Here is a 14,406-nt window from a genome sequence, read left to right as displayed (position 1 = left end):
GGAAGAAGATTAGGAGACTTTTCACTGTGTAACATATCATCCTTTTTGAATTTTGAGTGATACAAGAGGTTCAAAATGTTAAATTTTATTTATACTGGAAATACTAAATTTTATTTATATTCAAAAATATAAATAAAATTTAATATTTTAAAGTCCAATATTAATGGTCTTTACAAGGGAGGCCCCCAGACAGTGCATGGTTCTATTCAATAAATGAGAAGCAGGAACAATACCTGCTGAGGACCAGCCATGAGGGGATATGAGAAGAAGCGTGCCCACCTGTCAGGTAATGCCTGCAGCACAGTGGGCATCAGCACTCCGGAGATAGCTTTGTAGAGGATGGAGTCACACACGCCGACGATGTTCACCACTGTGGAGGAGCCCAGCACGGGCAGCATGTGGGGCGGCATTCCTTGCCAAAAGTGCAGAAGGAAACTTTGAACCTGTATCAACCCACAGAGAGAAGAACCGTTGAGGTTACACAAGGCCCTCCCAGCAGAGCCCCGGGACTCAGCCAAGGCCAGCCCAGTCCACAGCGCTATTCTCTTCTCCCCTTGCAGCAGCAGAGGCCGTCCCAGCCTGGGTGGCTTACGAGGCCCCGGAAGGTCCTCCTATCCCAAGTCTTCACCCTGCCCGTCTGGGTGCATGCCCCCTGCTAGAGAAGCACTTGGCCTGGCAGCCTGGGGTCTGTCCTGCCCTGGGAGAGAGCAGTAGCAAGTTAACCCATCTGCCCCTTCATGCTGAGCGTGGTCTGGGTAAAAAGTTTAAGAAAGGGAAGGTGGGATGTTGCTTCTAAAAAGCTCAGAGCACTACAACTATTCTTTGGGCCTGTTGGTGCCTCGGGGACCCCAGGGTGTTCTGGAAAGGAAGGGAACATTGTGCGAGTTGCTGGTAAGAGGACTGTGTCTAGGAGGAAGAAGAGTAGGTGTCACAGACAGAAGTCTCCTGATACAATCTTGTGCGCCCCCAAAATGGATAAAGTGCAAAGGCCTCTTCGTGGCCAAATTCGAGCACTTTCTCAAAGAGCCCTTGGTGCAGCCTTGGCTGGCTAGCGTCATTATGGGACGCTAGACGGTGCCACCTGGACAGTAAGGTACGAGGACACCCAAGCCCAACCACTAGCACAGGACAGAAATCTAGCGGGCACTCAAAATGGAGTTATTGTTATTAATACGAGGAGAGCAGGCCCCCTACCCCTGTATCTTCCAGGGTCTGAGTTGGAGGTCAGGGAGAGAGCAGGTGGGGGTGGGACAAGATAAGGGAAGGGAAGTGACACGGTAGAAGATGGGTATCTGGTACGTATAATAACACTAAAGATACCTAGACTTCGGCTAACACTGAGGAGTGACTCATCTTAAAGTTAGGGAACAAATAATTGAAGTTTTGTGAATTCTTACAAGCTCAACTTGGTTCCTGTACTATGTATCTTTCTTTCCTCCACAGATGGGCACTCCTGAACCCTTGTGTACAGCACTTCCCACATCCCTGGTTCCCCAAATCGATCCTGACCCAAGGCAGGAGGTCATTTAGTACCCAAGTCTAACACTTTGGAGGTGGTATTGTTAATGGTGTCAGCATTATGTATTTATTGAGTGCTACTATACGTCAGGAACTTAGCACAGGTTCTCTCAGTTAATACTACAGCTTAGGATCACTGCTCCCATTGTGTAGAGACATTAACTTATTTGTCCAAAGCCAGACAGCAAGTCAGGGAATGGATGAATTTGTCTTTTCACAAATCAGTCTAGTGGCTAGTTTGCTCTTCACATGGGCTTCTACCCCATTCCTGAGACCTATGCCTCTTCTTGGACTGCTGCCCACATCCCAGCTTTCTGCCCCAGCCTGGGGACCTGCAGTTGTCCTTCAAGCCCCTCTTAGAAGTAGGGTCTTACTTTCCTTGCTTCCTCTGACCCCAGCTTGGTGACCTGAGCTCAGCCTCGGATGGACAGAATTCCCTGATCCCCACGGCCAGGCTGGAATTCCCAGCGTAAACACTGGATGGGAGCCTTTGGGGGTGAGGAATGAGGAGAAAAGCATGCCCCCTGACTTCCTAGAGGGAAAATGGTAATTTCCAAAAACAGGATCAAAGTGGTAAAGGAGGTCAGGTTTGTAAATTATGAAACTCAAAGTCACAGTTCTGTTAATTCCACGAGAGTGAAAATACTGCAAAGTTTACAATGAGATTGAAAATTAAAATCAACAAAAAAAATCCAAATGAGTGAAGACTGCCTTCCAGGGTTCTAATCCTGTCACCACTACCAACTAGGGGTATGATATCTCTATGCCTCAGTTTCTTTACCTGTGAAATGGGAATAAAAGTAGTATTTACTAGATTTTGGTAAAGAGTCCTAAAAAGTACTTATTACAGTGGTTGGCACATAGTAAATGCTCAATAAAAGTTAGCTGCTATTATTATTACTATTATTATTATTTGTATCATGGAGGCACTACAACTATGAGGCCCAAGAAATCAGTGCACTGCCCTAAGACATTTGAGACCCCTTGCCTACGTTTCTGAGCGTCACCCAGCCAGGATCCCCATGGTGGCTCTGCTCACCTGTCAAGGTTCCTGTTCTTATTGGGACACCTGGTGGCTGACTGCTGGCCGCCTTGGGCCTGGAGGTGGCCACATCTCTTAGACAAGGTGCTCACCCTCCAGACAACCCTCTGCTGTCTCCGGATCCCATCTCATCCCTGGGCACTGGCCTCTGGCCAGGTCCTGGACCTCCCTGCCTGTCCTTCCAACTCTGAATAAGCATTGCCCAGTTGATTCCTAGTATTCGGTAGATTCTGAATTCATCTGCCTTTCTAAGCTCTCCTTGCATGTAGCCCTACTCTTTTTTTTTTTTTTTATGAGTAGTCAATTTCCAGCAGAAATTCTGGCAAACATTAGCTGCTGTGTACATTAAAACAAATCTGTAGAAAGTCACTCTCATTAGCAGCCATCTGTCTTTTTCAAGTCTGTTCAAGTGGCACAGGGAGCCCTGATCAGTCCTGGTACCAGGGCAGCCTTTGTAGAGGGCATATTATCCAGTTTTGACCTCCCTTCCTACTCTGCATTTAAGAGCATTTAATGTCCAGTGGACTAGTTCCTCAGAGTGAGAAGGAAAAAAAAGGAGGGAGAACAGTGTAAAGCTCAAGGGCTGATACTTGGAAGTCAGGGGTGAAATGGACAGACACAGTGTTCATATCAGGAGGCTGAGCCAACAGGACCTCCTGATAGACTAGATATGAAGCGTGAGGGGAAAAGAAGAACCGAGGTTTGTGGTTTGAGCAATTGTGTGTGGTAGTGGCAATCTAAGACTTGGGAAGAACAAATCTGGGAGTGAAAATCAGAGCTCTGATTAGACCACCGTAAGTTAGACGGCAAGTCATTTGAATCTGGAGCTCGGACTAAACGAATATACAAATATGAGAGTTACCAGCCTTTACAAAATGGAGATGGTGTCTGCCTATCAGTAGGATGAAATAAGATCACTTGTAAGATGCCTGGCACGATGAAGGCATTTAACAAATGGAAACATAATTAGACAGAAGGGAAAAGTTCTCCTCACTCCTTGCAAGCATAAATGGTGAGCGAATCAGGGGTAAATGATTGAAAATGATTATTTAAACCAAGTTTCCTGGATTATCTACTTTAGTCCCTTGAACTCCCAGCCCTTTTTCTCTCTGTTCAATGAAGTATCAGGAGATGATTTCCTTAAGAATACCTAAGTAAGTTTTCTATTTCTTTTCCATGCCTATGTTTAGTTCATTCCTAATATATTGGCACCTTGTGGAAACATATCTGATGACTTCCAGTCATGGGTACTTAATTGCTACAGTGTTAAAAGGAACTTGACAAAACAATAACTACCAGAATACCTACCACTTATTATGCTCTGAGTTTGAAATCAGACACTTTATCTATACAATTTCCATGTAATCATCACAATTTTACTGTGAGGTAGATATAGTTATTATCTCCATTTTACAGAAAAAGAAATTGAGGCTCAGAGAGGTTAAGTACCTTGCTCAAGGTCACAGGCTAGAAAGTGGTGAATTTGGGACTCAAACACAGGACTATCTGATTTTACAGCTCTCTGTGCAATGTAGTTTGGAGCAGGCTTTGCAGCAAGTCCCCTACCTGCAGACTTGGACTCTTTGTGCTTGCCTGACAATGCTATAAGTCTGTGGAGGTTTTCCATCCATCCACCCATCCATCCATCCATCCATCCACCCACCCAAGAAACATTTACTGAGAGCCTGAGAGTATAATTGACCTGGATACAGTAGTAAGCAAGACAAACAAGGTCCCTGCCCTCAAGGGCTTCCATGGTGGTGGTAGGAGACAAACAATGAACAAGCAAACAATAAGATAACGTAAGATTGTAATACTAGTCTACATTGTGACCTCAATGGATATTAAAGATCTTGAAGACCTGAAACAAACTACACCCTCAAAGTGTACCAGATGCATCCACCATTTATTTACCAATGACTTTTCTCAGCTGTAGGAGAAAGCCATGCCCATCAGAGGTAAAATACCCCCCTTCATTCTTTCGTGTTTGGGTAGAATGAACAACATCTCGATCAGCCATCTCAAAAACGGCCACCAAATACCCCTGCCCAGGGGTAGAAAGAAATACTGGACCAGCAGTGTTAGGTGACAAAGATCTAACCAACTGTGCGACCTCTCTTAACTCTCTGGTTGACGTATGTGACGAGAGCAAGCATTTGTATGACCTTTTACCAGGCATTGTCTCATCTCCTCCTTCCAGTAATCCTGTGAACTGGATAGGCAGGGATGATATTTTTACCTTCGTTTCTAGGATGAGGAATTGAGCCACGTCTTGAATCCAAGCCTAAGCTCTGAGTCTACCACTTTTCCCGCAGGAGCACTCAAGCCCTCACAAGGTTTCTGGACCATATATTCTGCATCCTAATTGCTGGTGTGCGTGCCTTTTTTTCCCCTCAAGACCGTGTCCTGTCACCCCATTTCTGGGGGCTAGAGCAGCATATGGCACCATTAGATGCCCAACAAGTGTTGGAATTGATGAATGGAATTCAGTGAAGTGAGATGATGATCAAGTTTTGAGATGTATAAAGCTAGATATGAACATAAGGGAGGACTGTCACCAGTTTTGTTGTTAGTACTTTTGTGGCAGAGAGGGACAGCTATCCACCAGAGCGCCTCTTCTCTAGTAGTATAAGCTGCCGCCCAGTGAGGGGCCACACTTCCCAGCTCCCCTTACCTCAAGGTGGGGCTGTGAGACCAGCTCTTGCCAATAGACTACGGGCAAAAGTGATGCATTTTATTTCTGGGCTGACAAGGTTAAAAAAGGGGATGTCTTCCCTGTAATCCTTTTCCCCATCCATCAGCTGAACAGGGGACTCCAAGGCTCTAGGGCAGGGTGTGGCCACAAGGTAAAAGAAGCCTGGGTCCCTGAACCACGCCCAGAAACCAGCCTTCCAACCAAGGGCGTCCACGTTGGATTGTGACACTATTGTCTCACTGTGTTAAGACTTGGGGCTTATCTGTTACAGAAGCCAGTGTTGTCTTAACCAGTCATGAGTCATGGTTTGCCCAGATCTCAGTGTACCGTCTTTGATTCGTGAGACATAGCCAAACTACAATACGAGAGAAAGCAGTGAGTTTGCTTTCTTTAAAAAGAAAATAGTTCCACGTAAACGGTCACTCAAGGAATTTGGGGAATTTAAGAATCTAGTGGATGAAAGTCAAGAGCAGGAAGAATAGTCTTTCTCTGCCAACACGCTGCCACCTCTTCTGGAGCCATGTCTGAGAACCAAGCGACAGCTCACATACGGTGGTACCACTGCTACACTGGGCTCCTGAGGGAACAGTAAACAAGGTGCACAAGTACCGGCAAGTGCTCAACAAGCATTCACTGCCTTACCTCATCCTCTTCCCCTCCATCTCCAACAGCACATGCCCCCCTAAAACACACAAAAAGGGAATCTCCAGCATCTTTTTCACCAATAACTACTGATTTTTATAGCCCCTGTAGAGCCTGGGTTATCTTCCCTGAAATTGAATGCCCACACCTGATCTCAGGGTGGTGTCTTTGGTTTAGTTTAGTTTTTTTTTTTTTTTTTTTCCTGCCTGAAAGGCATTTTCTTTCAACAGAAAGGCCTCAGGTTTATGGGGTGAAATGTGCGTTTTCCTGCCATCCTGTTGGAAGATCCTTTTGGATGGCATTTTAGGCAAGAAGATTTTATTGTCTCTTTGGTTATATAACCAGTGCTTCAATCCTCCCTTATTTCTCCTCCCCATTCCTTAACTGTAATATTTTTAACTAAATATGAAATGAAATTCTTAGATTGTTTGTATTCAAAGATGGCCCTACCGGCAGTGTGAGATGGACACGGGGACCAGACCTTGAGAATGGAGGGTAACCAGCTCCAAATGCACTGAAGCGGAAGAGCCTCAGGAAAAGGTTAAATCAAAAATAAAGAACAGCTTTCCTTTCGTTTTTCTGAATGTATAATTCTGGGTGTAATGATACCTTGGCAAAACTGTGTTCCCAGGAGGCCAACTGGGCAGGATGCAGTTCACTAGACAGAGCAAGTAAAAAGCCATGCCAACTGCTGTTCACACAGAGAATCTGTAAAATGGGATAGTAACAATGCCTGCTTCCTAGGATCACTGTGAGGATTAAATGAGCTAATGTACATCAAGGGCTTCCAGAGGCCTGGCAACTAGCAGGGAGCTCATGAAATAGAAGTTCATGTTATCATAATATTTTAATGCAGAGTATTCACAGCTCAACACTTGTTGACCTACCTCATCAAAGTTGGCTCTTATTACAGTGTCCAGTATTCTCTGACAGTGTGTTCTGTACATCATAATAAAGGTAGAAACCTGTGAGGGGTGAGGAGGGATCAACAATAAAGGCATACATTAATACGTGTTACTTCTGCCCTTGGAATTTCAATTTCAAGTCATTTATTCTATGTGGAGGGGATGAAATTCGCCTAATTCCTACTCATCCTGCAAGACCCAGACAAAACTCATTTTCACTAGGTGGGGCCTGCTGACTCTCAGCTCCCTCCTCTGTGCTCCCATAACACCTGAGTGTGTTTCTCTCTCAGAGCACTCACCCTGTGGTATGGAAAGCATGGGTTTCTCTCTCTGCCCCATCTCCACCCCCTGAAACTGTGGACTCTGGGAAAATAAAAATAGCATATTATTCATGCTTGTGTATCCAGCATTTAGTACAGTACCTGGCACATAGTAGAGGCCTACCGAATTAAATTCTCATCAGCTGAGATACTGAAAAGTTAAAACCCAGCATGTACTCATAAGAAGAGGTGCTTTTGCCCAAATCACAAAAAGACATTTGGAAATTCTCTAGAATCTGCTTAGCAAAAGAATTGCATCTCCAGCTCCATTTAACTAAGAATTTTAAAGCAATGGTACAGGAAGTCTGTTGAGCAAGAAAGCAAATTTGAGAAAAAATAAGGATTTATCTAGTTCTTAGATTTAAAGCATTCTTTTCAGGTATTCTTTTTGTTTTAGAACCTAGATATATGCTTTATATAAACTTAGTTTGCTTGTGCAAGCATCTGTCTCCCTGCTCGACTGTAAGCTTCCTGACAGGACTCAAGTCTCATTCACCACTGCAACCCAGTGTGATATGTAGAAACTCATCACCTACTGGCACACTGGGCAGCACAAGGTAGGTGCATTAGGATGTGACCACCCAGGGGAAAGTCTCCAAATTTGTGTTTCCAATTATTTCTTCCCAATACCCTATAGCCCAAACTATCCGATTCACTATACCTATAAAATCTTCTTTGTCTATGGGACTATAATTTCACCACATCCTCTGCAGCACATGGGAAAATAAACTTTATCCTATATAAAAGCAATCCAGAGGAGGGGGCCCTTGTGAAATGAGACAGTACAACATCATAGACGGGTAGGAAGGTAAGTAAGATAGATAGGTAGAGAGATAGAAACTTTTAATTCTAGAAGAGTACTGGGTTGTAGTACAGTTTTGAAGATAGTTCAGGCAGTTCCCTTATAGCTCAAACCCAGTTACCTCTACCGTTAACATCTTGCATTAGGATGGAACATTTGTCACAACTAATGAACCAACATGGATACATTGTTATTGTCAACTAAAGTCCATACTTGAATCTGATTTCTATCTTTATATTTTTAAACTCACCATTTTGTAATAAAAGTGTGTGTGTGTGTGTGTGTGTGCGTGTGTGTGTGTGTGTGTGTGTGTGTGTGTGCTGTGGTGTGTGAGAGAAAGAGAGAGAGAGAGAGAGAGAGAGAGAGAGAAACCACCCACTCCCAGCAACACTTCAGACGTGGTCACCTTCTCCTCTGGCAGACTGGCCGGCAGATTTAGATCTTTGACATTTGGAAACTCTGGCAGCAATGTTCCAAGTTTGGACCGGGGTGAATATGCCACCGTCTGTTTGCTCACTTCTTTCTTGCCCGTCTCGCTCACCCAGGCGGCTCCTTTCTTGGAATACATCACATCATAATATTGGGAGCTTTCCTTCACCGCGATGCCGTAGTAATGATACCTGGGCCACAAAGGAAGAGAGAGAGACCCACATGCACCCTCATCAGGTGGAGGTTCCTGAGCCGCGGGAGCCCAAGGCCAAAGATGGCTGGACCCATCCTCCCTGAGCTAGAAGAGTTAACTCCTCTGCAAGGCTCAACATGTTGGAAGTCTAGAATTAAACCAAAGTTCCATGTTGCCAGCCATCAATCAGACAGGTAAAAATAACCAAAATTGCCTCCTACAGAAAATGTTAAGTCAAATACTTTGCAAAGCAGAAAGTGGGATAAAAAAATTTCCATTTGTACTTAATCTCTTATATACACGGACCCAAGAAGAAGAGTGTGTTTATGACTGTTAACTGTACCACCAACAAAAATTCATTTGGTCTATGTTTTTCTTAATCAATAAATGGCAGTCTTAAAGAACTGTATCTTAAAAAGGATAAATTCAGTGTCTCAGTTGACACTGAATGTAAGACAAAGACCAGGACCTTTTATTAACTCAGAATGGGCTTAATAACAGCAATGTTTTCAATTAAGACGAATGAGGGATGGAGGCTGCATTTTGTTTGGGTTTTAGCTACAATCTACTGAACACTTGCTATGTGCTGGGCACTTTGGAAAGTGCTTTACATACATTAATTTGTAAAATAATTCTATGAAATGGGGATTATTATAATCTTTCTACAGATGAGAAAATGGAGGCAAGAAAGCTTAAGTAATTTGTTCAAGGTCATACAGCTGTTTAGGGGAGGAAGCAGGTTTGACTACAGAGCCACTGTGCTACACTAAGAAAACACACCACATGGTGGTGTTACAAACTTTAATGTTTGTCAGAGCCACTTATGGACTGTAATAAAAATACATATTCCAAGGCCCCTTCCCAGACCTAAGGATTCAGGACAGGGAATAAGGGGCCGAGAATCAGCACTGAAATGAGCACCACAGGTAATTCTGATGCACATCCATTTGAGATCAGCAAGCCTGCTGGGTTAGGCCCCTGCAGTACATTCCTGGCTCTATGAGACCGCCATTACCTACTATTCTAACACAGCAGCTAACAAGGTACTAAGTGCTTTACACACATTGCCCGATTTCATCTCACAAAACCCCTGGGAGGCTAGAACTAATTATTATCCCCATATTACAGACTAGGAAACTAAGACCCAGAGAATTTAAGTAACACACCCAAGATCATATAGTGAGTAAGCAGTAGAGGCAGGATTTGAACCTCTAAAAGTGCTTTTAAGCGATGAGCCAGTGACTGTCAAATTTTACTACTAATAAGAATCACCTACAAAACATATTAAAATACAGACTCCCAGGCCCTGCTTCCAAAGATTCTGATTTAGCAGATCCAGAGTGGATTTTTACGATCACATGGCAATACTAATGTAAGTAATTCATGGACCTCACTTTCAGAAATGCTGTACAACGTATTAACTACTCTTTTCTACTCATGGAGATATGGTGGTGACAGTCACGAAATAATACAAAAGAGAAAGCAGTCTGAGTTCTGGGAGAGGCTTCCCAGGGAGAGGAGAGCTGAGCACAGGTAACCTTCCCTTTCCCCGCTCCCCCTTCACTCCTGATACCATTCTGTGATACTTCTGCTCAGTGGGCATCTCGCCTCTATCTGAATGCCTCCTGGGATGAAGCACTCAGACCCTCCGAAGGTAGCCCAGTTCATTTTAGGTTGGTGCAGTGATCAGAAAGTTCCTCTTTGTGTTGAGCTGATCTCTGTCTTCTACGCCTTCTACTTCCCAACTGTCATAACTGCCTTTCCACCTGGAGGGTACTCCTTTGGTAGTGGGGGTGGGGGCGGGTTCCATTTGCTCTGGAAGCCCCTCCAGGCGGGAGGGCAGTTATGACACGCCTCCCTAACTTTACAAAGTCCCCTCTTACACTTTCTTAAGATCAAGCTAGTAATAACATGTTCAGATCAGACCGCTTCTTGATTTTTCAGACTGTATGTTGCTAGAATTGGCAACTGCAGCGAAGCTAGTGCTCTGACCACTTCTCAGGTTTCTATTTCAGGTCTGTAAGGCACGTCAACACACTCTCCATCAGCCCCCTGCCCCCCCAATTTATTCTGTCCAAGTAAATTTGCTGAGGGATTTTCTCTAAAAGGCCAAATGGCATGTTGGAGACTAGAGCTTCTTATTACCTTTCAATTGGTTGAAGGTGAGACCAACCTTGGAGGATCCTTTTGGAGAGGATACAATGAAACTGAATTTTTAAAGAAGATATTGCCCAATTTGCCAACCTCTAGGTTAAAGAAAAAGAAAACAAAAAAACAAAAGCAGGCTCTTACATGTAGACAGAAGGAAACTTTCTCCAAACTTATGCAGGATGGGAAACCATGCTGTTCTATCTTTACTACTTTTACTGCCTGTCTTTACTATCTATCTATCTTTACTATCTATTTGTACACTTTTATCTCAGAAATGGCAACAATGTATTGGAGCCAGTGACTCTAAAAAGACCATAAGCTGGAGAAAAATAATTCCTTTCCATTCATTCAAGAGTCTTCCAACCATCCGCTTCTCTGTGGATTGATTTGCCCTTGCGTGCCAACCACTGTGCTCACCAGCAAACAAATAAGGAAGAATCTGGGTTTTCTACTTTATACTCTTACCAGGGCTGAAAGCTCATTTTTAAACAAATACTGGAATTTTTCATTATGAATGAGATTTGTTCATGAGAGGAGTCACCCTGAAAAATTATTAGAAATTTATTCCAAAATGTCCCTTGCTCAAAAATTTTCTGTAAGTCTCTTTGGAAATTGCCCCCAGAGCTTCTGAGCCACATGAAAAAAATGAGCCTCGTTTATTTTCAGAACTTTACTACAAAGGGTTTTCCCCAGTTTGATCATCCACTTTCCACTTTCTTTACCTAATTTGGCTCCAAAGTTAAACCCACCCTTGGAGGATGGGAATGTGCTGCCTGGGGATGGCCAGGGGTAGAGTCAGGGGGCAGTATTGGACATGCTGCTTTTGAAACATTTTTAGTGACAAGTCTTACAAGTCCTATGTGGTGGTTGTTTTTTAACAAAAAGTTTCATTATTTTATAAGTCAGTATGTGTTGATCTGCTACTCAGCATGGTAAAAACGTTTAGAAATGCTGCATAATAAGGCACCCTCTAGTGGAATCACGGTGTACAGTAGTATAATAAAGGTTCTGACAAGTCCTGCATAAAGGACCCTGTTTAGCTCAGTGCTTACCAAACTTACATGGCCAACAGACCTTCTTCCTGGAACACCTAGTCACTTCCAACAGTTTTTTGAAACACCCTTCGAGGCAAGTCTCTATAAATCCAGATTTTAGTGAAGCCTGGGCTAAATAGGCAGAGTCCCTTCCCATTGACTCTCACCTGGCAGACAGGCATCCACACAGCCTCTCACTCCTCGGGTCACCTCCTCAGTAAGCCCTTCCAGGGCTACCCTCTCTAAACCAGACCAACCTTTTGTTATTCTCTAGGACAACCCTCTTCACAATCTGATGATCATTTTTGTCTGTCTTCCCCTGGAGAATACATATTCCATCCAGGAGGGCGGAAACCTGTTTGCTCGTGTGTCCCCAGCACTTAGCACCATTTATCTGACATGCAGAAAATGTGAAGCAAACATTGGTTGGTTGGTTGGTTCCGAATGGATGAATGGGAAGCGCACATCCTGGGTACCACAGCATGGCTGGAGCTTCCCACCCCATCTCCCTTGCAGGGATCGGTACAGGGTTGCTTCTCTGGCAGACTGGATACTGTCAGAGTAGAGAGTTTGTTGACCAAAACAATCCAAGTAACCTGGAGATTGGTCAAGAAACCACAAGGCGCTCCTTTTAAAGAACGCCCAAGACTCTTTCACAAAAACAACTGAAGGCAGGGTGGCACCATGTCGGATTCCTTAAAGCAGCTGGCCTTTTGGACGGCCTTGCTCTCGGGGCTCCTGGGAGAGGGGGCCACTCCCGCCAGCCACAGACTTCCCCCCCAGGCCTGTGGACTGAGCTCAGGATGAAAGGCCTGGGGTCCCGACCTGACTGGAGGCCCGTGGACGTGCACTCTGCAGGTGGAAGGGCTGTCGGTGCTTACTTTGACTGTCCTCGGGTCCCGAGTCTTCTGGTGGTTAACTGAGGAAACTGCTGCCTTATGATCTGTAAGTCAACACAAGAATCAGTTACGCGCTGGGAAAAGCTGGGAGCGCAGTGCCGGAGTTTACAAACAGCAATCTAAAGAATGAAGGAAAACACAGACCCTTGGTTGGGATGACTTATTAGGAGTCCAAGAGGAACCCCGAGAAGACCACTGGTGCTGGGGACGCTGGGGGGGGAGCACCTGAGTGACGGTGGGGCTCTGGATCCTCAGGGGGGTCTCACTTGGCCGCTCTGGGCTTCACCCCCCCTCCTCACAACGTAGGCAGTGTACGCTTTCATCCAGAACCTGTTACCCCCGTTTACAGCCCTCCAAAGGCTTCCGCTGCACCTGGTACTCACCCCCACCTCAGCCTCTGTAACCCGGTCCCTGCTTGCCTCCTGGCCTTCCTCTCCTCCGACTCTCGCCCTTCCTCACTGCATCCCAGCCACACTGGCTTGCTTTTTATTTTAGTTTTTCCCTGTTCCTGAAACATGCCAGGCTTCCTCCCCACACTGGGGGCCTTTGAACTGCAGCTCTCTCCATCAGGAATGCAATTTCACCCAGATCGTCACAAGATTAGCTCCTTCTCCTACAACATTCGGGCCTCTGGGCAAGGTCCCTCTGCCCAGGGGCCTTCTCTGACCAGCGGGTGCAGAGTAACACATGCAGCACCCCAGCATGCGACCCTGCTTTCTGTCCTCCTCTCGGCACTCTCCGCAGTTGTCTCGCTCGCTTGCTCTCTGAGGGCTTATTTCACATCTCCCCCCACTTGAACATAAGCTCCACGAGAGCAGGGACCTGGCCCAGGGCACATGCGAAGAGCTCAGTCCATGTTTGTCGAATGAAGGCATGAAGCCCGACCCCTGGCCTGGAGAGTACCCTTTACTCATTTGACAAGTGGACGACGCTAAGTGCTGCTTCCCAGGACAACCACATAGATCTGCCAGAAACCTAGGAGGGGCCTTCTGCCAAGGTGAAAACACAACCAATGGGCCTCTTTCTTGGTGTGTACAGTGATGGTGTTTGTGAAGAGGCAGTACGGTAGAGGGGTTCTGTGCAAGGGCTTTGGAGCTAGATTACCTGGATTAGGTCCAAGCTCAGCCATTTGTTATTCTGGGGCCCTTGGGCAAGTTATTTAACATTCAAATGACTCAGCTTCCTCATTTGTAAAATGGGAATGATACCAACCCCTACCTCAGAGAATTTTTGTGAAAATTTAAACAGTAAACATATGTAAATAATTAGCAACAGTGCCTGGCACTTAGTAAGGGTTCAATAAACATTGCCCATTATGACCAGTGATTATCCTGATGACTCATTCATTCCCTTTTATTACCAGGGATGTTTAAGTCTAGCCACATTTCTTCTAACTCCCTTCTCTTCTAATACAGCATCGAGCAGGCAGGTGTGGTCAGACAGAGGGAGCCTGCACACTGTCCTTCATAAGAGATGCGGCTGCACAGGCTTCCCTGGTGGCGCAGTGGTTGAGAGTCCGCCTGCCGATGCAGGGGACGCGGTTCGTGCCCCGGTCTGGGAAGATCCCACATGCCGCGGAGCGGCTGGGCCCGTGAGCCATGGCCGCTGAGCCTGCGCGTCCGGAGCCTGTTGCTCCGCGGCGGGAGAGGCCACAGCGGTGAGAGGCCCGCGTACTGCAAAAAAAAAAAAAAAAAAAAAAAAAAAAAGAGATGCTGCTGCTGATTTCCCACTGGCAGGGCACGAACTATGAGCACCTTCTCAGAGGTGGGGATGAAT

At 45.4% G+C, this 14,406-nt stretch overlaps 1 protein-coding gene across 2 annotated transcripts in view; it reads right to left on the bottom strand.

Moving 5' to 3' along the window:
- The window catches only part of RFX4 (regulatory factor X4), a gene marked incomplete at both ends in the record, with an annotated part of 163,897 nt that overhangs the window by 64,523 nt on the left and 84,968 nt on the right, over nucleotides 1-14,406 (bottom strand). Inside the window, 4 exons of one of the 2 annotated variants that reach the window (XM_082666389.1) lie at nucleotides 280-443; nucleotides 6,785-6,862; nucleotides 8,331-8,544; nucleotides 12,613-12,674. In XM_082666389.1, the coding sequence (XP_082522515.1) occupies nucleotides 280-443; nucleotides 6,785-6,862; nucleotides 8,331-8,544; nucleotides 12,613-12,674 (518 nt within the window). Of the gene's footprint in view, nucleotides 1-279; nucleotides 444-6,784; nucleotides 6,863-8,330; nucleotides 8,545-10,119; nucleotides 10,215-12,612; nucleotides 12,675-14,406 lie in introns of those variants that run through there. The other variant, XM_082666390.1, reaches the window with a different exon arrangement.

The sequence above is a fragment of the Grampus griseus genome (genome assembly GCF_964374135.1).
Source record: "Grampus griseus genome assembly, chromosome: 11".
Lineage (NCBI taxonomy): Eukaryota > Metazoa > Chordata > Mammalia > Artiodactyla > Delphinidae > Grampus > Grampus griseus.
The sequence above is the reverse complement of the archived record's forward strand: the minus strand, read 5'-3'. Positions and strand labels throughout refer to the sequence as shown.